This window comes from Malania oleifera, chromosome 11, assembly GCF_029873635.1.
Source record: "Malania oleifera isolate guangnan ecotype guangnan chromosome 11, ASM2987363v1, whole genome shotgun sequence".
In the NCBI taxonomy this organism is placed as follows: domain Eukaryota; kingdom Viridiplantae; phylum Streptophyta; class Magnoliopsida; order Santalales; family Ximeniaceae; genus Malania; species Malania oleifera.
In genome coordinates, this window is record NC_080427.1 from 37,958,573 (window position 1) to 37,981,343 (window position 22,771).

A 22,771-nucleotide genomic window follows, 5' to 3' on the forward strand; every position below is an offset into this window, starting at 1 on the left:
TCCAAAAATATTTATTTTAACTGGGAAATTTTGTTATGGAAATCTCCCAAGTTAATTCCTGATGGTACAAGGTAATTCCTAGTAAGTATTGAGTTCATTGGAATGGATGGGATACCGAATGGAGTGGCAATGTTTCTTATCCAAGCACCTTTAAATTTGTTTTTAGGTTGCTTATTTATTCTTTCTTCTTACTCGATTGAAAGCAAGTAAGAGTAGTAAGATTTGATTTCGGGATGATCTTTGAGTGAGAGAGGTTTGGGGGTTTTGTCTTAATCTTATTTGATTATCTTCTGTTTGTAATGCACTGATTATATCCTTTTATTCTTTTGGAAAGGTGGGGGGGGGGGGGGGTTCTATTTCTTGGGACTCCACTTCTTTAGAAGTCTCAATGAAAGAGATGCTGATGAGCTCACATTTGGATTATTTTGTTCCTAAAGAAGGAGTTAAGTGAGGGTTTGGATTGGGGATTCATCAGGTTCTTTTTCTTTCAAGTCTTTCTTTCTTCATTTATTGAGACCTTGAACACCTTGTTCTTTCCCTTTATAACAGGTCATTTGGAAGGCCATGGTTCCTTTTAAGATTAGGGCTTCCATCCATACTTTGAGTCTAAATAGGATAAATACGAATGGCTTTTTATTGGTAAGGAGACACTTTAAGGCCATCCATGATGTGCCTAGATTCTAATGAGACTAATGCAGGCCTTTTTCTGCACTGCCAGGTGGTGAGACAGCTCTTGTGCTTTTCTCGTGTTGAAGCATAGATGGTCTCCCAAAATTGAGATGATTTCTTGTTGGTGCAATTTGGAGTTTTGAGAAGGGGGAAAAAAAAAAGAAGAGGAAGTGTTATGGACGTGCGATACATGCTATATTACTGTTATTTGGATTTTACATCAAGCAAAATGTTAGAATTATCAATGCTCAAACAAATTCTTCCCACTAGTTATGGCCTATGGGGTAGAGTTGTCTTCCTCATTTCTTTTCGGCATATTCTTTGGTTTTTTTTTTTTTGGATTTCGTTGTTTGATCTCCTAAGGTATTGGAGGACAGCATCATTGTAAATGCTTTTAGCTGATTTCTGGAGGATGTCTTGTCCCGCACATTTTGCCCTTTAGTTTTTTTGTCTTTAATGGAAATTTTTATTATCAGAAAAAATAGGTTTTTTTAGCCCTTCATTTATTTGATTGCTGGATCTTTCTTCTTGTCCTAGGAGAATGTTAAGATGGATGAGTGCTACAACTCTAAAAGATAAAATGGCACTGAATATATTCATTGTAAGCTAGGAGTTGCATTTTAGAAGACAAGACAAGGGAAGGGCTATTAATTGTTTAAGTGCAATGTAGGAATTGAAATTATAGGCTGTAGGAGGTAGGGGAATGGGCTTGGAATAAGTGCAAGAAAGGACTTAATAACACTACACCTTTTAGATGATGTTTCCTTACATCAAATGGGATTTGTGGAAAAGGATTCATCTAGTCAACTCCATTTATTAGGACTCAAGTTTTTTTTGTCGTTGTTTATTTTATCTTGTGAGATTAGTTTTCATCTACCTTATTTCTATATGAGCCGACTCTTGTATGTCATTGCTTAACTAATATCAAATGTATATTTTGTTTCTATTTTTAGAGTCTGAAGTTCAAGGAATTAAAGTATGGCTGCCAAACAATGGTACTTCTTAATTGGATCTTTCAAGATGAACTTCTTTTCCAAGCTGTTGCAACAGATCTTGCTAACATCATACGGAAAAAAGATGACCGATATATTGCCCTTGGCTGGTGTACCCTTGTGCGTGCTCTTCTAGATTACGAGATTACTGTGAACCAAAATATAAAAAATGGTAATATGTCAATTTGTTTTTCCTTCTTTATCCTTTTTTTTTTGGAATTATTTGTCATCGGATATTTGTCATAATTGTGACTCATCAATGATATAATTTTATTTTATTCAATAACTATGAATTTAAATGTTCCTAACTTTAGGCATGCATGTGCATATGTTTTAAGTGTCTGTGCTCTGGAAGGGAAGCTTTTTCAAGAAAAAAAAAAAAAGTAGCTATCCGACCATCTGACAGTGCATTGCATGTGCCTTTCATCCTACAACTGTAACAGGGAGCTGTTGTTTTCTTTATCTGCCTTTATGTCGTGAACTAAATTCTTGACCTCCAAAAACATTCATTAAATTCTCGACTTTGGCTTGAGGTTTTGCTTTTTAAAGGAATTTCTGTTGGGGTTCAATGTATATGGGCGTTAAAAGGAATCCTTTATTATCCTTACCAGTAATTACTATAAAGCTACTGACCTGTATATGGTCATTGACACATGTTTACAATTTACACGTTGCACTTCCGTTGAGTAAAGTATGGAGTAAAAATTTGAATGGGCATTTATTTCAGCGTTATTGTGCTTTAGATGTTTCTTTTATTGGCCATGATTTTGGTATTGCCTGCTGTTTCTCTGTTCCACGAGGCATGTAAAGTTGACTCCACTAGAAGATTTGTTTTTTTTAATAATTGGCTTCAATTGGATTTTTTTTTTTCCATTCTCCACAGTTGATCTTTGTTATTTAAGTTTTTGCATAAAATTATTTTTTTATTACTAAGTTTGGTGCATATTTTTTGAGAATAGCAGCTGCTGTCATGTGCTGAATTTTCAAATGTGTCATAGTAATAAATCAGATTGGAAAATAAGTACTTGAACAAGTTCTTTTACGAAAACCATTCCTAATAGATTCATGTTGGCCTCTCCCAAAAATGGTACTTGGCTGCACCTTTGTTTTCAGTCTTAGTTGGAAGCAAATCAGCAATGTAGCATGTAAATAATAAATATCAGGTGAAGGATGTTCCTTTGCTGGTATATGTCCAGAGGTATTTTTGCCATTATGAGTTTTTGGGTTTCTATTTTGGTTTCCCAAACTTAGTCTGCTGTCGTTGGTATTTTGGTTATTTTTGTGAGGAAATTACGTACTTAGGGCTTATAGAAGTTACTTGTTTTTTTTGGAGGGGTTAAATGCAAAATTTGTAATAGCTTCTCCAAGAAGCTTTTAGGCTAATATAAATAGGACAATGATGCTTTCTCTGCAGCAGAATATTTTAGGAGAGATAGAGACCTTCCATGGAACAAACTTTAAGCCAGCTAGGGTTTTAAGCCTTGAAGTTGAGGAGTGATCCTGCAGTACCTTCTCATTCCTCTATTGCTGTTCTGTGTGAGAGGCTAACAGAAGATTATTGTTTTCTCCATTTCCAGATCCAAACAATGCCCCAGTGGGGTATTTTGTTTGTTCTGGAACTTGTCTTGATCAGTTTTGCTTATCTAGAGATCTCTCTAGTTGTTTTATGTTGGCTGATTTTGTTAAATGATGCTCTGAGAATGTCATTGTTGTTGAGTCTTTTCTATACTCTCACATTCTGCACCTTATTTACATAAGAGTGGCACCAGAGCAAGTTCCTTTCTAGTCTTTTTGTAGCCTCCATCCTTCACTTCCATTATTACCTTATTTGGATATGAGTTAGATCTGGCTGCACCTGAGGATGTGGGAATCGTGGCTATATGGGCAGAAATCATGCAACAATGCAGATGTTCCATTAACTGCTGGTATGAATCCAGCATCTTAGTAACATGGGTGAACGAGTTGTTAACTGGTGGAAGGTAGTGATCATATCTTGTCAGAGAAGTGAACCATTAAATTAATGCAAGGCTACAACGTTGTGAAGATGACATTATCTGAGGAGATTTTGGACAGAGAGTTTCTCTATGGTTGGAAAGAAGTGTCTGAGGAGAGAAAGGTCAAGGTAGTGGGTGTAAGACTCAGGGGACCAGCTTCTACTTGGTGGGAACACACAAAATTGCAGAAATCAGGGAAAAGGGAAAGCTGAAGGCCCAATTTTGCCACACAACTGTGAGCAAACATTGTATCAAAGAGTGCAGAACTTGCAGCAACAGGAAAATATTGTGGAAAAGTATACACAAGCGTTTGACCAACTAACAGTAGTCCTGTTGAATCTGAAGGTTGAAGGGTTGGTCCCTATGTCAGTGGACTTCGATTGGCCATACAAGATCAAGTCAGCCAGTGACGCCTAACAAATTGGTCAATGCTTATAAGTTAGCACTGAAAATTGAAGCTAAAATCACCTGTGGCTCTTCTAAAAAGCAAGGAAATGAATGCTGCAATGGTGCATCAACAATCAAAATAAATAGCCCTACACATGTTGGTTGAGTAGCAGCCATTGCTCGGCTCATCAGCAAGTAAATACTGTAGTTGTTGGATGTCAAAATTACACTCAAGGAGAACGAGTGATTACAGGTGTTGGGAGCAGCATTGATCTACTTAGGATTGTGAAAATCAAGAGGGTGAATTTTAGAAGAATTTTCCTGATTCTGAAATTCAAACCCATCCGGGAGCTGATGGTGATGAGGAAGAAGGAATTGAAGGTGACGCACTTGGTGAGTCCCTTGCTTTATGCCTTTATGGTGATCTATGCTTGCTCCTATGGTTGACAACAAATATAATTGGCTACCTAAATTCAAAACATGTTGTACTTCTTTTTTGGGGGGAGCTTTGCAATTTGACCATTGGTAATGAGGTGTTGATTTGTGAAAAAAACATGGTTTATCGAGATGGTCGATAAGTTGAAACTTAAGGCCCTGAAGCATGTGTGGCTTTATCATATCCTTTGGTTTGACCAAGCAATTGGGGTAACTATATCATTCATCTTGGTGCCTTGTGTTTTTTTTTTTTTTTTTCCTCCCTGGGAAGTCTTGCAGGGAGACTGTACTTTAATGTAGTACTATGGAAGTATGGATGTGTGCCACATTCTACTTGGATGTCCTCAGCAAATGGTTGAGGTACAATTCATGACACTAGCAAAAACACCTACCCTTCTAAGGTAAATGTTGGTGATAGGTAGAAGAAAGTAGTCTTGAAGCCCATGAAAGATGGGGAGGCAATAAAGAATATAAAGGCCTTGACGTTGCTTTTAAATATGCATGAAATTGTGGAAGAAATTAAGAGCAGGGACTATTTCGTTCTTATTTCAAAGGAGCGAGTGCAACCAATGGGTTGCCTCCAATTAGAGAAATAGAATGCCAGATGAACTTGATTCATGGAGCTGCTCTCAACCATTCCCTACCAAACTCTCCACAATATAGTATGATCCAAAGAAGCATGATGAACTTCAAAGGCAGGTTCAGGAATTTCTCCAAAAAGATTTTATCAGGAAAGCTTGAGTCAGTGTGCCTTTCCAACTTTGCTACAACTTGGACGTGGTGCATGGGAATAGCTTCATAATTGGGATATAAACAAAATAAATGTGAAATATAGGTTTCTGATACCAAGATTGGATAATTCGGATGGCATGCTGGCTGTTTCCAAAGTCCTCTTGAAGATTGATTTGGGGAGTTGGTATCATCAAATAAGAATCCAGAGGCAGATAAGTGGAAAACTGGATTCAAGATCAGGAAAGGGCTTTATGAATGGCTGTTTATGCCATTTAGCTTATTATTTGCCCCTGTTGCTTTCATGAGATCTATAAATCAAGTGCTGAAGCCTTAAATTGGAAAGTTTTGGTGGTTCCTTTGATGATATTTTCTGGAACCCATTATACAACTCTTGCATCAAAATCAACTTTATGCAAATATCAACCATTCTAGGTATATGGTTGATGGATTGGAGTGCTTGGGAATTTAGTCACAAGTGTAGAAGTAGATAAGGTTTCCAACTATTAAAAGCTGACCTACAGCAAGGATTTTAAAAGAGAGTTTCTATGGCTTAGCTGCTGTTTACTGTAGATTCATTAAGAACTTTTACATCATAATTGCTCCAACTATGGAGAGTCTCAAAGGTGGAAATTTTAGTTGGAGGAGGCCAAGAAATCTTCAGAAGATTAAGAAGATGATGACACAAGTTCCTGTACTTGCACTTCCAAATTTCAATAATTTGAATTGGCATCTTTGAGGCCAAGAGGGGCATCCCATTGCTCACTTTAGCAAGAAGCACAATTGAGCTTGGTATAACGTATCTACGTGTGATATTGACTTCATGTCATTGTACAAGCCTTGAGGTTTTGTGTCATTAGCTGATTTCAAGGGAATTTATCTCGCATTCAGACCATGAAGCTTTGCGGTTTCTCAATTCCCAAAGGAAGCAGCATTCCTATAAGATTGCCTGTTTTCTCTAAAATAGAAGGCTGGTTTATAGAATAAATTGGTTTATGCCTCAAGTAGAAGCTTTTGTCTGCTGAAAACCATGTCTACGAGTGTTGTGGGATTATAGGAGATGAAGGAGAAATACATGGGGGACCTATATTTTTAGGAAATTCTTGAAAGACATACAGCCTGGGGCAGCAACATATGTTTGTCATTAACTGCAATTACTTCTTTGAAAGCGTTAAATTGTGCACTTGAGGGTTCTTTGAGGGCATTTCTGATTGTGGTATTATTTTGGAAGGGAGAAGGCTTTGAGCTTGGTTTCAAAAAGATAGTTTTGGCCCACACTGCGATTGGATGTGTATAGGCGTGTAGATAGGAGTTGTACTTGCCAGGTTTCTAGAGGGCATATGCAAAACACAGGATTCTATATTTCATTTTGCCAACTTCTAAACCTCCATGGGTTGATTTGAGCATGAAATTTGTGAAATGGGTGCTGCTGACTGCAAGTGAAGTAAATTCAATTTTTGTTGTTAATGGTTTTTCTTTTTCTAAGATGGTTCATTTCATTACATGCAAGAAGGCCTGGGATGCAACTCACGTGGCAACTCTTTTCTTTCTAGAAGTTGTTAAGACTTAATGGTGTGCCAAAGTCCATCACATCAAATTGAGACATGAGATTTCTCTGCATTTTGGGAAGCTTTATGAAAGTTGTTGGTTGCCAAGTTATAGTGTAGCAGCGCATGTCACCTTCCCCCCGCCACTCCCCATAAAAGAAGGAAAAAAGGATGGATGGTGAAACAGGAGTAAAAAATTGCATCTTGAGTAATTTATTGAGATGCATTACAAAAAGCATTTTAAGCCATAAGATTTGATTTTACGACAAGCTGAATTTGCTTAGAAGGGCACCATCATCAGGTCAATTGGAAAGAGTCCATTTCAAGCAATGGACAGGTGGAACCTGAACCTAGTTGTTGATCTTATGAATGTGTCAAACCAAGCAAGAGTTAGTGGGACATTACTGCCTATGCTGAAAACTTAATGTGATCAACTGTATGTCCAACAAAAATTGAAGGAAATGAATCACATTATAAAGAGACTGCTGATACTCAGAGGTTCAAAGAATTCCAGGTTGGGAGGGGGCTATGGTTTTTCTTCAGGAGGAAAGGTTCCCAATTGGGTCTGAAATTAGTGAAAGAGCAGGGGGAAGTATTGAGTCATTTTTGTGGGCGGCAAAGATAAGGTCGAGAAGGTAATCCAAATGTGGCAATGAAGGCAATTACTGGCAATTACTTAGGATTTTTGTCAAGTGGATGGGCAGGCCTGCCTCTGCATAACTCATGGATCAGTGAGGAGTAATTTATGAAGATTGATGCTGAGATGTGTAAAACAGCAAAAATAGCAACTAATATGTAGGTGAGTTCTTTCTAAAAAAGAAGAATGTTGCAGATTATATGTTTTTCAATCAGAAAAGAAGATGTGTATTAGTAGAGAAAGAATGAACAAAACAGGAGAATAAGGAATCCTCCAAAAAAAAAAAACAGGAAAAACCTAAGTAGAAAAACAAATGACTAATACAAAACAGGTAACCAATCATGTTGAACAGATTCAAAACACAATCCCTTGAAACAACCAGCAGCAACATTCCTTCTAAAAAATGCGATTGTTCCAAAAAAATGTGATTGTTCCTTTCCATCCAAATACCTCTCAACACCGTGAACAAACTACAATTCTGAAGAGCAGCCTTGTCTTTGCTCCTTCCGAAGCCCAAAGAAGAATTAGCCAACATATCCTCAATAGGCTCGATCCATATGAACCCAACTTCCCTTCTAAAACCAAATAACTTGTCCAAATCCTCCAAGAAAAAGACAATGCAGAAGCAAATGAGAGGCAGATTCAGAACTATAATAGCAAAGAACACACATCTAGAGATGATGGCTTAGAAGGCCTCCTACTCTGCAACCGATTGTCAGTGTTAACTATATTAAGAACAACCAACCAAATGAAGCCTTAATTTTACTGGGAACTTTGGCCTTCCAAATTATATGAAAGAAAAGGGCATATTCTCTCGGCAAAGAAATCAAAGAAAGAAAGAAAAATTCTCCTGAAGACTCCAGGACTCACTTCCTGACATCCTCCCTATTAGGAGGACAGCAACCCTCCAACAAACTCAACAAAAAATGCATGATCCTCTGCCTCTCTATCATTCACAGGTCTACGGAAATGAAAATCCCACAAAAAATTCTCCCCATTAGAAAGAAAAAAGAAGAAGAAACAGGCCCATTATTTAATGGAGAAAGATGATACAAATGAGGAAACAAAAGGAAAAGAGCTGGATTGTCCACCTAAAGGTCTTCCCAAAAACAAATTTATGTCTCATTGCCCACCTCAAATTTGGTATAAGGAATAAAATTTGGGTAAAGTTTGAAATATAAATCTCCAAGGGCTTTCAAAAGAAGATCTAAAACCAACATTAGTGTCCCAACCATTTCGTTATTTGTGAAATTTATTTTTAGTTATTTTATCCCCAAGAATGTTCTCCTCCAAAGGATACCTCTATGAACATTTGCTCATCAAAGCAATGTTTTTTAGACCCAATTTCCCAAGACCCAAACCCCCTTCTTTCTTTGACCTACAAACCACCTCTCATCTAACCAAATTATACGTTAGCATGTAAATAAATAACTGGTACAGGGTGTTTCACTACTAGTTTATGTTGGGGGCTTTTTTCCCGTTTCGGATTGTTGGAGGAAACTTATGTATTTGGGGCATAGAGAAGTTAATCATTTTCTGAAGGCGTTAAGTGTAAAGTTTATAATAGCTTTTCCAAGAAAGCTTTTAGGCTAATGTAAATACAACAGTTAGGCTGTCTCTAAAGCAGATTATTTAGGGAGAGATTGAGATCTTCTGTGAAACAGGCTTTAAGACTGTTAGGGTTTCAATGCTTGGAGGCTAGGGTTTTGAGTAGTCCACCCTGCAGTGTGTTCTGATCCCCCTATTGGTGCTATATGCATGAGAGGCTAGTAGAAAGCCACCGTCTTATTCATTTCCAGATCTGAACAGCATCCCATTCATGTACTCTGTTAGTTCTGGAGTTTGTTCTTGTCCATTTATGCTTATTTAGAGGTCTCTCTACTAGGTCAGAACATTGTGTTAAATGTTGCTTTGAAGATTTTGTCACTGTTTGAGAAACTGCTACAGTGTCTACACATTAATTGGATGAAAAAATGGATGACATTCAAGGTCTATTGTTACCTGTGGTAATATGAAGCATTACTTTTCATTGATGAACTTATTTTACCCCGATAAAAGGAAATACTAGTTAAAAATTTCTTGGCATTGTTGTAAAAGTTTGATATTTTTTTTTTGAAGCCTGTGTAATTTGACGCATAACTTGCTATTGAAATTTTATTATGTTGTTGACTTTTCTTCGTTTAATAACAGGAATAAGGGAGAAGTACATTGATCTGTTGAAGATTTTTTGTCCTTGTGTTTCGCATCTCATATTTATTGTATGTAATGGAAGGTAGACATCTTTTCATGTTGAATTGATTATTTTCATTTCCATCAGCACTTAATATCGAAGGATGTTGGTCAAATTAGGGGAGAAATCATTTTTTTCTATTTTTACTCTGAAACATCTTTCATGCACAGGTTCTGTTAGATTAATTATTTCATATGCCTTGATTTATCCTTAGTAAATACTCTGAGTTTTGTCCAGTTATTTTATCTGGTATAGGGAGGCTTTTTAGATGACATTTCTTTGCTGCAGATATCTGCCTGCAGTTGACAATTTAGGCTTACATTTACAATTTATATTTTTTGTTTGATTTCCACTTTACCTAAAGCTCAAGCTGTTAGATTGTGGGCCAGCATTGTATGTCAAGCTTTAACACTCTGCCACATGTGCAGCCTGGTCCACACGGAGAGATAAACAAATAATATATAACACCCATTATAGGGGAATACAATAAATTTTTAACACCAAACGATAAATGTGGCCACAAGACTAGAACCCGAGACTAACTAGCTTTAATACCATGTGAGAGTACCACTTTACCTAAATGCTTAAGATGTTAGGTTGTGGGCCAACATTGTATATCAAGCTTTAACATTTATTTTTCAGTTTCGCTATTCATGAAATTCTGGCATCTCATCACTATATCAGTGATTACCCAAAACTATCTATGCTATCAAAATCATCTCAGCTGCCACCCTATTTAAAAGCTCCTAATCAACATTGATGAAATCTTTCTTCACTAATCTCACAACCAATTGATGTATCCACCATTGTTTCTGGCTAGCAAGATTCCTCCCCTGCAATTAAACCAACTACACTTTTCACTGTCACTGCCATCGTTGCTACCGTAAAAAGCCAAAACCAGTTCCTCACTGGACAACTTCACTGACCAATCTTGGACTGTCCTGCAAATTTGTCTTTTCCCGATGCCAGTTTCTCGCTCCCCCCCCGGGGGTGGCAGGCTGATGGAAAAAATTCGGGTTAGTATTTAACTAACAGACATATTTTTTCCATTATAAATATTAGGGGTGAAATCATCATTTCATTAAAATTGACAATCTTATTCCATTGCTGACAGTGGAGGGAACATCAATGTCACTTATAAAACCTATAGGGTGACCTTATTTTTTTGATAAGCCTCATCAGAGGTTTGTGTATTTTGACTTTGAATTAATTCCAGATCATTTGACATGTATTGAGGAACAGTTTGCTTTGTCATTGATGGTGGAAGAAAACTAGTACACTTATATTTGGAGATAATGATAAATGTATGAATGACCAGCATAGCAGATAACCATGACAGAAGATAGGAAGGCTGTATTCTTGAATTTGTACTTAAACCATTTTCCAAAATTTCCTTTTGTCTCCCACCCTGCGTCACCCCCCCGACCCTTCCCCCCACAGAAATAAAAAAAAAAAGGGAAGAAGAAAATCTCATCTTTGTGCTTGATTTTTTCACATTCTTATTAAATTTATCAGAATGTTATACAAGGGAGCATGTGTTACTTAAATATTGTGCATGGAAATTTCCCCATCCTTAATTTGTTTGATTAATGTTCTTGCTCTTCTATCCGTAGTACTTTGCAGGATGGATATGAGTTGCCAACTCGCCTTTCAGTGGCTGCTGCTGATTGCATTTTGGCTCTTACTGAATCATTGGTGAAGGAGCGGTTGTCTTCTGACCTTGTGAAGGACAGGATAAAATCATCTAATCAATCTGTCAACTTGGTATCTGCTGATATAGGTCAGAAGAAAGTTAAATCTGCTGAAATCTCAAAGAACGTGGTCATGGAATCACTGCTTTGGAATCATCTAAATGAACTCATTATTCTTCTGCAGAAACTTCTTGCTGTATGTTCTGGACTCAATACTCTTTCTGCATTTTTTTTTCCTATTGTAGGCCTGCAATTATTTAACACCTAATTATTGCAATTAAAAATTTCATTCAAGCTGGTGTGGGAGAAGGTTCATTACCTGACCTCTTTATGGTTGTTGGTTTTGGTTACTTTTAGTTTTCTTGAGGTTCAGCGAGAATGGAGGAATCTTGTGAAAAATATAATCTCCAGTTTTTTGTTTTATTAGTTTATTTTTTCTGGGTTATTCCGAATTTTAATGGGAGAAGTCATTTTCTCCTTTGTGTAAATTCTCCTCTTATCAATGAAATCCCTTCTTTTATTATTAAAAAAAATTCATTCAATCAGGAAAGTTTCTCCAGTTATTCATTGTCTCTATACCCCCTTCCTTACCCCAAAATAAAAATGAAATTGAATAAAAAGAAAACACTGATTGTATTCTTGCCTCAGTTGGCTGATGAATGCAGTGAGAATGACAATAAGTTTAGAGTTCTTTGTGGATGCAAAGAACAGTTACCATGGAAAGCATACTTTTTTTTCTAGAACTCTTCACTACTTATTTAAAACAGAGACATGAAAAATGGAACCTCGACATTAGATGCTACTTAGTAATTTAGATGACCCAGCAAACATAGACTAGGAGAGGGTGAGCTGTTATATTCTTATATATCAAGGAGAAGAAATAAGTCTCTTATTGAATTTGTAGTACTGGATTTGAGTACCTAGAGATGTCTAGGTACTATATTTGAGTGCTAGGGATGACTTCCATAAAGTGAGGACTTGATTAGTTTTCACAATGAAACAATGATGCCCAATTGTTTTGTAATCGAAAATTGGCAGGCTAGTTGGGGGACATGACATGGATTGGCAATATTTACATCCTTATTCTGAGCAGTTAGACAAGTTTTAGGTTCCAAAAAAGAGAAAAAAAAAAGGTTTTTGGCCATCTCTCTACAAAGAATTGACTAGAATGAAAGGGGAGAAATGTGGAGCCAACAACATACCATTAACAGAGAAGAATTGGAGTGCTAGGTAATGGATTTTTGGGATTATTTTGGGTGCATTTTTATAAGCTGTCCTGGCTTCTCCCATATTTATTGGTAATTGTGCATCGAGGAGAACATGGTTCTTAGGGCTTCCACGACTATGTCTTGTCAATGGTTGCCCTCGAGATTTTTTTACTCCTCCAAGGGATTTCTTGTCCATAATCTCACTCTGCTGGGTCAGAAATATGTCCGTATTATTCTTGTTCTACCAGTGGAGCTTATTCTACAAATTCCAGTTGATCTTTTGAAATTGAAACACATCCAATTGCTTACTGCTGGCTAGGGGAGGGTGGAGGGGCTAAGGCCCTTCCCCTTTGCCAGTGCTATCCCACACTTCAATTGCACCAAACATAGGTGAAGGGTGCTTAGCCTAGCCTAGTGTCACGGGCTAAGCTTGTTCAGGGCATTATGCTTGCCTATGACCGCTTATCTCATGTGTTTGGGATGGGTTTCCATCATGTAAATACTAGTGTAGGGTTATTTTCTAGTATTTCTTTCATTGTAAGCCAAATAAGGCAGTATGACTCCTCGGTCACTTTGATGTTTCCTAGTGCTAGAGTGAGAATGGCCTAGAAAGCTCTTTAGGGGAGGGTGAGTGTTCATCAGTCATTGTAAAACTCACTAGCAATTGTCAACGTGCTTAGCCTACTTGCCTCCCTCGCTAAGTACAACATGTCAACGGAGGATTTGTTAATGAATTACGTTTGCTTCAATATTTACTGCTTGGTTGCCACGGCTTTCATGAATTGATTATTATTTCCGTTGCTATCTGATTGAATGTTAATGAAAGTGCTTTGTGGATGAATGTTGGTAAACAAAAGGCTGGCTAGTTAAGCAAGAGTGCTTTAGCTAGCGCCGCACGGCCCTTCACAACGGTGTGAAAAAGGCGGACCGTGACATTTGGTATCAGAGCCCAAGTCGGTGACACTTGGTTAGAGCCCAAGGTTGAGTTGCTACGTGAATTCGATTGCCTTCGTTGTTGGGTTTGGAAAGCTTTGGTAAGTGACCATGGCACCAAACAATGCTGAGAGGATCAGCGTGCTGGAAGCACAGGTTGAAGAGTCAACCAACACTATGGCCGCGGAGGTGGCCCAGATGAGAGAACTTGTTGATGAAGTGAGGGGATCACAAAAACATCAAGCAGGTTTGATAGGCGACATGTCAGAGGACTTTCGCCACACTGTGGAAACTTTGCAAGCCCGGATGGCAGATCTGGATGCAAAGGTAAATGTGATGGTTCTTGCTATGGGGAACTCCAACACTCCGGGAGTTAGCAAGACCAAGGTGCCAGAACCCAGGACGTATGGGGGTGCCCGAGATGCCAAGGAGTTAGAGAACTTCTTGTTTGATGTGGAGCAGTACTTTCGCGTTGTGAGGATGGCCTCAGAACAGGCAAAGGTGGATACTGCAACCATGTACTTGGTTGGTGATGCCAAACTGTGGTGGCGTACCAAGTACAGAGAAATTGAAAATGGAAACTGTGTGATTGATAGTTGGGCAGACTTGAGGAGAGAGCTCAAGGCCCAATTCTTTCCTGAGAACGTTGAGTATAATGCAAGGAGAAAACTGAGAGATCTCAAGCATATGGGGTCAATCAGTGAATATGTGAAACAATTTTCTGCTTTAATGTTGGATATTCGGGATATGTCGGAGAAGGACAAGTTGTTCTATTTTCTTGAGGGGATGAAACCGTGGGCAAGAACTGAACTTCATAGGCAAAGAGTTCAAGACTTGTCAACTGCACAAGCGGCTGCAGAACGCTTGACAGACTACGCTGGTGATGAGACCACTTCGTCCAAACGGTTTGGCGGAGAGGGAAACGGTGGGAAGTCTTTCAAGAATGGCAAACCCAAGAGTGGGGGAGCCGACCCTAATTCATCAACCTCACAGGAAGCTTCGTCGTCTCAAGGGTTCAACACACCCAATGGAAAGGGGAAGAGTAAAATTGAGTGTTTCTTGTGTCGGGGTCCTCATAGAGTTTTTGAGTGCCCTCACAAAGCATCACTTAATGCCTTACAGGCTTCCATTGTAGAACAGGCAGTGGAAGACGATGGGGAAGAGGATGATGCCCCGAGGGTGGGTTCAGTGCGGTTGGTGAATGCATTGGAAAAGCAGGCAAAAACACCGAAAGTTACATGAGCAAAAGGGTTAATGTTTGTGGACTTGAGGATAAATGGGAAGAGTACTCGCGCTATGGTGGATACGGGAGCTACTCATAATTTTGTTTCGCAGTTGGAAGCAGGAAGACTCAACTTATCCTTAGAGAAGGATACAGGACGCGTGAAAGTAGTTAACTCTATAGCCCAGCCTACTCTGGGAGTAGCCAAGCAAGTGGTTATAAAGCTTGGACAGTGGGAAGGTCATGCGAATTTCACAGTGGTGCCATTGGATGACTATCCAGTCATTCTAGGAATGGAGTTCCTAATGGGGACGAGGGCAGTGCTGATGCCTTCGGCTGGTTCCCTGTGTCTGATGGGAGATCACTCGTGCATGGTGCAAGTCGTTGCAACGAAAGGAGACGAAGGGAAGTCCCTTTCAGCCATACAACTCAATGAAGGATTGGGTCAGGGTGAGCAGACACGTCTAGCCACGGTGGTGGTAGACAAAGAAGTAGGCCAAGAGCTGGAGCCTACGACCATCCAAGCGGTGCTGGATGAGGATAAGGAGGTGTTGCCGGATAAGCTGCCTCACAATTTGCCTTCACGACGGACTGTGGAGCAAGAGATCAAGTTGTTATCAGGAGTGAAACCACCTGCGAAAGGGCCATGTTGGATTGCGCCTAGAGAGATAGTAGAGTTGGGGAAACAGCTTGATGAAGTGGAAGCGGGATGTGTTCGCCCTTCCAAAACACCGTTGGGAGTATCGGTGTTGTTTCAGAGGAAACATGAAGAGCATCTACGGAAGGTGTTCGACAGGCTGAAGGGAAACAGTCTGAATTTGAAGAAGGAGAATTTCTCTTTCGCTCGGCGGAGCAACAAATTCCTTGGTCAAGTCGTTGAACAAGGTCGTATCCGGAGGGGTATGGAGAAGGTAAGGATGATTCAAGAACGGAAGATCCCCACGACAGTGAAGGAGTTGCGTTCCTTTCTTGGCCTTACTAGTTACTGCAGGAAGTTCGTTAAGGGGTATTCGCGGAGAATGACTCCAATGACAGGACTACTGGGGAGGTATTATTGGCCGCATACGCGGGATGATGTGGTTGATTATACCAAAACTTGTCTCACTTGCCAACAAGACAAGGGGGAGCGGAAGAAGTATGGTACTTTCATGGCCGCACCAAAGTACTGTTCGGCAGAGGGGACGACACAATTGTTCCTTGTGACTGTTGTGAAACATTGGGGTATTCCCCAAGTTATTCTTTGTGAGCAAGATTTAATGTTCACTGACAACTTCTTGATAGAGTTTTTCAGGATATTCAGGTCACACCTTGACATCTCTTCGAGTTATCATCGACAGACAGACGAACAGATGAAGAGATTCAGAGTGCTGCTAGATGAGTACTTGTGCCATTTTGTCAACGACAACCAGAAGAATGGCGTGCAACTACTTGATGTGGCTCCATTCTGTGGCAACGCCCAAAGGCGCTCAACTACCAACAAGAGCCCTATTGAGCTTGTTACAGACCAGCTGCCGCTGTTACCTCACACAGTGGGCGAGCCGTACAGACGAAAGAGTCCCAGGGCGTACATCTTCACCAGTGAAGGAGGACAGAATGTAGAGTTTGCCCAAGCCTATCTGGAGAAAGCTTCTAAGCAGATGAAGAAGTGGGCAGATCAGCAGAGAAAACCGCAATTTCATGTCAATTGCCTCAAGCTATTCAACGCCAACACCAACGACCTGAGCAGAAGTCAGTCAAACCGCGCAGAGTTGAAGACAGTGCAACCTGACAGACATGATGTTGAAGAGATCCTTGCAGGCAGAAAGTTCATATCCTCAAGGAAGAAGCGGCAGAAGTTCCTAGTGAAGTGGAAGCGCCTTGATGACAAAGAAATCAGCTGGATTTCTACGGAAGATTTGAAGCCATTCGTGGACAAAGTTGAAGTGTACCTATCGCCAAAAGTCTACGAAGCCGTCGACCGCATAAGTGGGGGAGAATGTCACGGGCTAAGCTTGTTCAGGGCATTATGCTTGCCTATGACCGCTTATCTCATGTGTTTGGGATGGGTTTCCATCATGTAAATACTAGTGTAGGGTTATTTTCTAGTATTTCTTTCATTGTAAGCCAAATAAGGCAGTATGACTCCTCGGTCACTTTGATGTTTCCTAGTGCTAGAGTGAGAATGGCCTAGAAAGCTCTTTAGGGGAGGGTGAGTGTTCATCAGTCATTGTAAAACTCACTAGCAATTGTCAACGTGCTTAGCCTACTTGCCTCTCTCGCTAAGTACAACATGTCAACGGAGGATTTGTTAATGAATTATGTTTGCTTCAATATTTACTGCTTGGTTGCCACGGCTTTCATGAATTGATTATTATTTCCGTTGCTATCTGATTGAATGTTAATGAAAGTGCTTTGTGGATGAATGTTGGTAAACAAAAGGCTGGCTAGTTAAGCAAGAGTGCTTTAGCTTGCGCCGCACGGCCCTTCACAACGGTGTGAAAAAGGCGGACCGTGACACCTAGCCAAGCCATAAAAAAAAACACACGCTAGAAGGCCTAGAACCTTTCCACATGGATGGGTTATTAAACTTGAATGGTCTTTTTTTGTTTGTTTTGTTTTGTTTTTTGTTTTTTGTTTTTTTTTTTTCAGAATATTTTTCTCAATAATGTGAAATCATGGTTGTCAAATTGAGATTTGAATTGTGAATCGAAATTCCAATTTTGGGAATCGAGAATCGAATCATAAGATTTGGTATAAATTTCTGAAATCAATTCTAAATGACATGCATATATTGATATACAAACAAGCAAAATAGTAAAACACATTTGACAACAAAAAAATCATATTTCTTTTGTATGCTTTACCTAAAAAAAATGAGAAGTAATAGAATGAGTTACTAAATATTAATAATAAAAAAAGAACTTTATATTGTTTAAGGGAAGGAATCAAGAAAAAAATAATTAAAATATGAGTTTTTGGTTTTTTGTCAACAATTTAAAAAATAATAATATTGCATGCATAATCTTTCTCGGATTAAAAGAAAAAAAAAATTAACCAAAAAATGATAATAATTGAACAAACTACAAAAAAACCAACAAAATCTTAACAACACAACGAAACAAGAGTACCACCATAGCGGGTGACTGTTCTGCTGCATCTTCTCAACAACAGAACACTATACTCCTCCTAGAGTGAAGAATGATTTTGTGAAACAACATGAGTCCTAAAATTCTATTTTCTCCTTTTTTTTAGTACAAAACTACATAGACAAGGAATGGTGAAGGTAATTGTGTAAAAATAAAAGCAATAAAAAAAATAAAGGAATTTTGTTTTGGGGATTTCAAACTAGTTAGGCTTGTTAGGATAAGATAGGTCTAGAATCGTGTGAATTGATAGATTCGAATCAAATTGTTAGATTGATGAGGTGAATCGGTAGAGTCGGAAATGATTCACTTGTGTTTAGATTCTGTAGTACGATTCGAATCGATTTAGTGTATACGTGATTCGAATCGTATGAATCAAATTGTGAATTGTAAGATTTTAACGACTATGTGCGAAATAATTTCGCTTGCCTTTTGGATTTCAAGACAAATCTGGTTTGCAGTAGTTGCTTGATTGGTGTAATACAAGTACAGACGGTCTTGCTACCTTAAGAGTTAGAACAAGAGGCACTGCCCCCATCTTCATGTTTTTACTTCACGTTATATGTGACTAATTTCTTAACATTTGTTTGTGTTAGATTACCACTTGACCAAAAAGATTAAGCTGTTAGGTTATGAGCCAACAATGTATATGAGCCTTTACACTCACTGGCAACTGCAGCCCATTTGCAAGTGGAGAGAAACAAATCATAAATAACACCCATTACAAGGAATAAGATAATTTTTAACAGCCAAACAATAAATTCGGCAACCAGACTATAACCTAGGGTCTCCTGGGTATCATGGCTCTGATGCCACTTGACCTAAAGCTTAAACTGTCAGGCTGGGACCAACAATGTATATCAATTCCTAATAGTTTGATTTACATGTGAGCTGTTTGGAAGTTTTATGCTCATAACCAAGTTTCTATTCTTGCTATGCAGTGGAGCAGGAAAAGCCGGTTGTTGCATGCAAAAGGATTAGAACAAGTGCTTAAGTGGCTGCAAGCGTTAAAAGAGAGTTATGGTTGTTTTCAGGATGAGGCAGGTCCTATATTCGATTCATGCTTTAATTATATCATTTTCATATTTATTTAATTTTCTATCAATCATAATTTTTTTCTGCAACATGGAAGACAGGCTCCACAAATCTAAAGACTGGAGTATTGCTGCTGTCTTCTTGTTGGAAGCATTATGGAATGCTGTTGCACTTGGAAGATCACAAATTTTCTCAGTATTTCAGAGAATTGTTGGACCAGTACCTATCTGGAATCCAGGTTGAATTTGCTCAATATGTTTTTCATTAGTACGTGTTTCATTGCCATGCTATGCATGTGTTTTTCAAAAAATGATTTTAAATTATTATTAACTTTAATCCAATTCATGAACTATTGAATTTATTTTATTTAAATTTTTTTAATTTTATTTTGAAACTATTGAACTTAGAGGCGTTATTCAAAGAAACATGCATTAATTATATGATTTTTATCACACTATTCTCACAACTTACCAAGTTAGTATGGTGGTCCATTTTTCTGCTTTTTTATTAACTAGAGTAAGCAGGAAGTGCAATTAAAGTATATACTATATACTTCTGTCAAAGAATTTCATGATTATAATATCATCAAGCTACTTCATATTTCTATTTGCGACAATTATTCTCATATGATTTTCTATATATATATTTTTATTGTTATCAACTAACAATTGAAAATGAGAGCCCACTGTTACTGATTATTATAAATCTCTACTGTTAATTAGAGGAAGAGGGATGGTTTTCAATCAATTTTTTCCCTCATTATTCTTAAAATGTCCTCACCCTTACAAGTTACCAATTTTTTTTTTTATTATTTTAATGGAAAATGGAATATATTAACAAAGAGAAGAGAAAAATTACAGCTTAGGAGAGGACAAGATATTCTTCCAGTGAGAAAAGAAAAAGAAAAAAGGAAAGGAAAGGAAACGAAAACCAAACCTAACAATCTCTAAATATGAAAACCCTTCTTTAGGCCTTTCCCATCGTAGTTGATAGTACCCTGCAATTTTGCCAATTCACACTGTCCTCTCTTCATTTTCTTTTAGCACCGTCTAAGCCAACTTCATTACCTCCAGGATCAGCCAACCCCAGACCCATCTTATGCATTAACTTTTGAGCTTCTTCATCCTTCGCACTAACCTCCTCCACAGGGGAGGGAGAATTTTGACTCTGCCTGTATAAGTTTGGCGAAGCTCCCTAGAAGATAAGATAATGGGGGGATGACTCAGATGGTTTGTGCATTTGCAATGTATGGCTAATAGTGTGCCAGTAAGGAGGAATGATCTAGTTACTGTGAAAGGCAATAGAAGGGGTAGGATTAGACCTAAGATAACTTGGAATGAGATAGTGAATAAGGATTTAATAGCCCTGAATTTTTCGGAGGAAATTGCCCATGTAAATTGGTGAAAAAGGATTCATGCAATTGTCCCCACCTAGTGGGACTTAAGGCTTGGTTTGTTGTTGTTATTTCACCCATTATCACTACATTTTTTTTATTTTTTGATAACAAAAGAAGTTCATTGAGTTAGAATCCTCAATAATAGTTAGAATCCTCAATAATAGAGTTATTGTTTTCATTTTATATTATGCATATTTGATAAAATAAATTAATGAAGACAGATAAAATTAATAAGCAAACAAACAGCAATATTTTGTACTTAGGTTGTATTTTTATGCTCTCTGATTATTGAGAATGGCAAGGTTATGTTATCTGACATTTCTTGAAATATTTCTTTGAATTTTTATATTTTTGTTTATGGATGGGAAATCAAAAAGAAAATTAAGTGTTTTGAGTTTTAACAGGATGAAGCTAGTGAAAATGAATTTTCAGTTCTTGTAATAAAGAAAAAATTTCCATTGAAGGAATTAGTGAGTTACTTTATTGAGCTGGTTTTATGCTGGAATCCTTGGATGTTTCTGATGATTCTTTTATAAAGATTGGTAGGAAACTTGATATGACAAACTTGTGTATCATTTAGACCTGTAAAAGGTGACTTCATATGATATTGTTATCCAACAGCAAGGCTTCAAGAAATGAATAAGTGAAGCTAGTGAGTTAGACTCGTGAAGAAAACAATAACAAAAAGGATAACCAATGGCCTTATATTGGTTCTCTGATAAAGATCTGGGTTCATGTCTCACCAACCTAGAATTTTGTCTGAGAAATTAAAATATATGATACATTGGACATGTATCCTATGGTCATACCCCTCTCAAGTCTCATGTCACGTGACTTGTGCAATGCAGCCACGCCGATGTGGTTTATTAAACTGTGGTTCTGGGATCTGAACTTTCCAAGGATCTGTAGTTTCTATGGGCTAGTCTTATTGATAGGCTGTTCTAAGAGGATCTTTATGATCTGCACCTCTAATTTTAACTCCTGGATCATTATATTTTTGTGTTTTTTTGTTCACACATTCTTTCATTTTATTTAGATGGACATCTTCAAATGATGATTGAAAATTATTGCAGTTTTACACTCAGAATTGCACTGAGAAACCTGCCGAGAATAATGATAGTCGTATTGAGACAAGAAAATTTTTCCTCAATTGCCTCTCTCTTCTGCTGGGGCGTTTAGATAACAGGCAGCTTGAAAGCACAATTTCAGAATATGGGCTCCAGATATCACAGATGCTGGTATCACAGGTAATTTTGTATGCATTACTGCATCATTATGCGATCATTTCCCATTTGAGACATTGGCATAGGATATTTTGGCAACACAATCAGGAGCATGGCTGTGATGGGCACATCCACGCTTCACATATAGCTCCTGACTATTTCTGTCTACAGTGTGATGCTTATAAATGGCTTTCAAATAAAGGTTATAGTTGTAAACAAATTGATTAGGATAAGAATAATAGTGTGAGATTGTTGAAATCCCTTGAATTTTATTTAAAAGAAAATGAGGATCTTCCCTGACATTTTGAAAATTTTCCTTTGTCTTTCCCTGTCAGTGACATCTAGACAATGTTAACTAGTTATTTTTAACCTTTTTCCCTTGTGCAAGATCAAAGCTCTAAGAAAGACATTATAAGACAAAATTTTTAAAACAGAAAAATAATGTGATTTTAAATATATTGATTTAACTAAATATTTCTGTTTAAGGTATATATACTGAACTCTATACAAGGAGATAATGACTTTGGGGCAGGTTGGAAGAGGAAGGGGTGAGGGATTCATTGATTGGCGGCAAACTTGCTGCCAGAATCACTATCAACTGCAGCGACAATTAGTGTCATTTGGATGAACCCATAAACACCAGCAGGTCAGCCTTATGGCCTCCTCCAGCAGCCACGAAATCCAAAACCACCACCTTTATCTCCATGTTAGCCTAAGTCGTGTGACCATTTCTGAAAAATTCATTAGGTCTTCAAAATCATAGTATATATATATATATATATATATATACTTTTCGTAAATTTTTTCTCTAGCAAGGAATGATCACGTCCACATGCATTCACGGCTGTGTAATATGTGTGGCATTCTTAGCATGTACAACTGTGAGGATGAAGATTTGACACTGTGCCTTAAATATATATTAAACTGACTACTGGGTCCAATAAAAGTATGATTATTTAATCCAGAATCTGATAATAGTTTGCCATTTGCATGTTTTGTTGTCATATGCTCATATCTTTCTTTTTTTTTTTCTTCTTGAAGCTACACTCTGCTGATAAAGATGTGATAGATGGGGCTGTCTCCATTTTCAAGGTTGTCATCTTCAGGATGAACTCTTCATCTAGAAGCAGTATCAGCAACACTAAGCAGATGGATGTGGTGTTACCGTTGCTACTAAACCTTTTAGATGAGCGGGATGGCACAGCCAGAGCTGTTGTTGTGCTCATTGCAGAATACTGCTCCATGTAATCATTTGATTGTTCTCCATCTCATAGTTCTTGTAGACATTGCATTATTTATGTTTGGGTTCATAGCTGATTTG

General features: G+C 38.0%; 1 protein-coding gene across 2 annotated transcripts in view; it reads left to right on the forward strand.

Moving 5' to 3' along the window:
- Positions 1–22,771, forward strand: part of LOC131167378 (uncharacterized) — a 66,855-nt gene that overhangs the window by 32,235 nt on the left and 11,849 nt on the right. For both annotated transcript variants that reach the window (XM_058126174.1, XM_058126175.1), the window contains exons 3-9: positions 1,623–1,833; positions 9,581–9,662; positions 11,234–11,507; positions 18,738–18,840; positions 18,933–19,069; positions 21,301–21,474; positions 22,492–22,694. In XM_058126174.1, the coding sequence (XP_057982157.1) occupies positions 1,623–1,833; positions 9,581–9,662; positions 11,234–11,507; positions 18,738–18,840; positions 18,933–19,069; positions 21,301–21,474; positions 22,492–22,694 (1,184 nt within the window). The remainder of the gene's footprint in view (positions 1–1,622; positions 1,834–9,580; positions 9,663–11,233; positions 11,508–18,737; positions 18,841–18,932; positions 19,070–21,300; positions 21,475–22,491; positions 22,695–22,771) is intronic.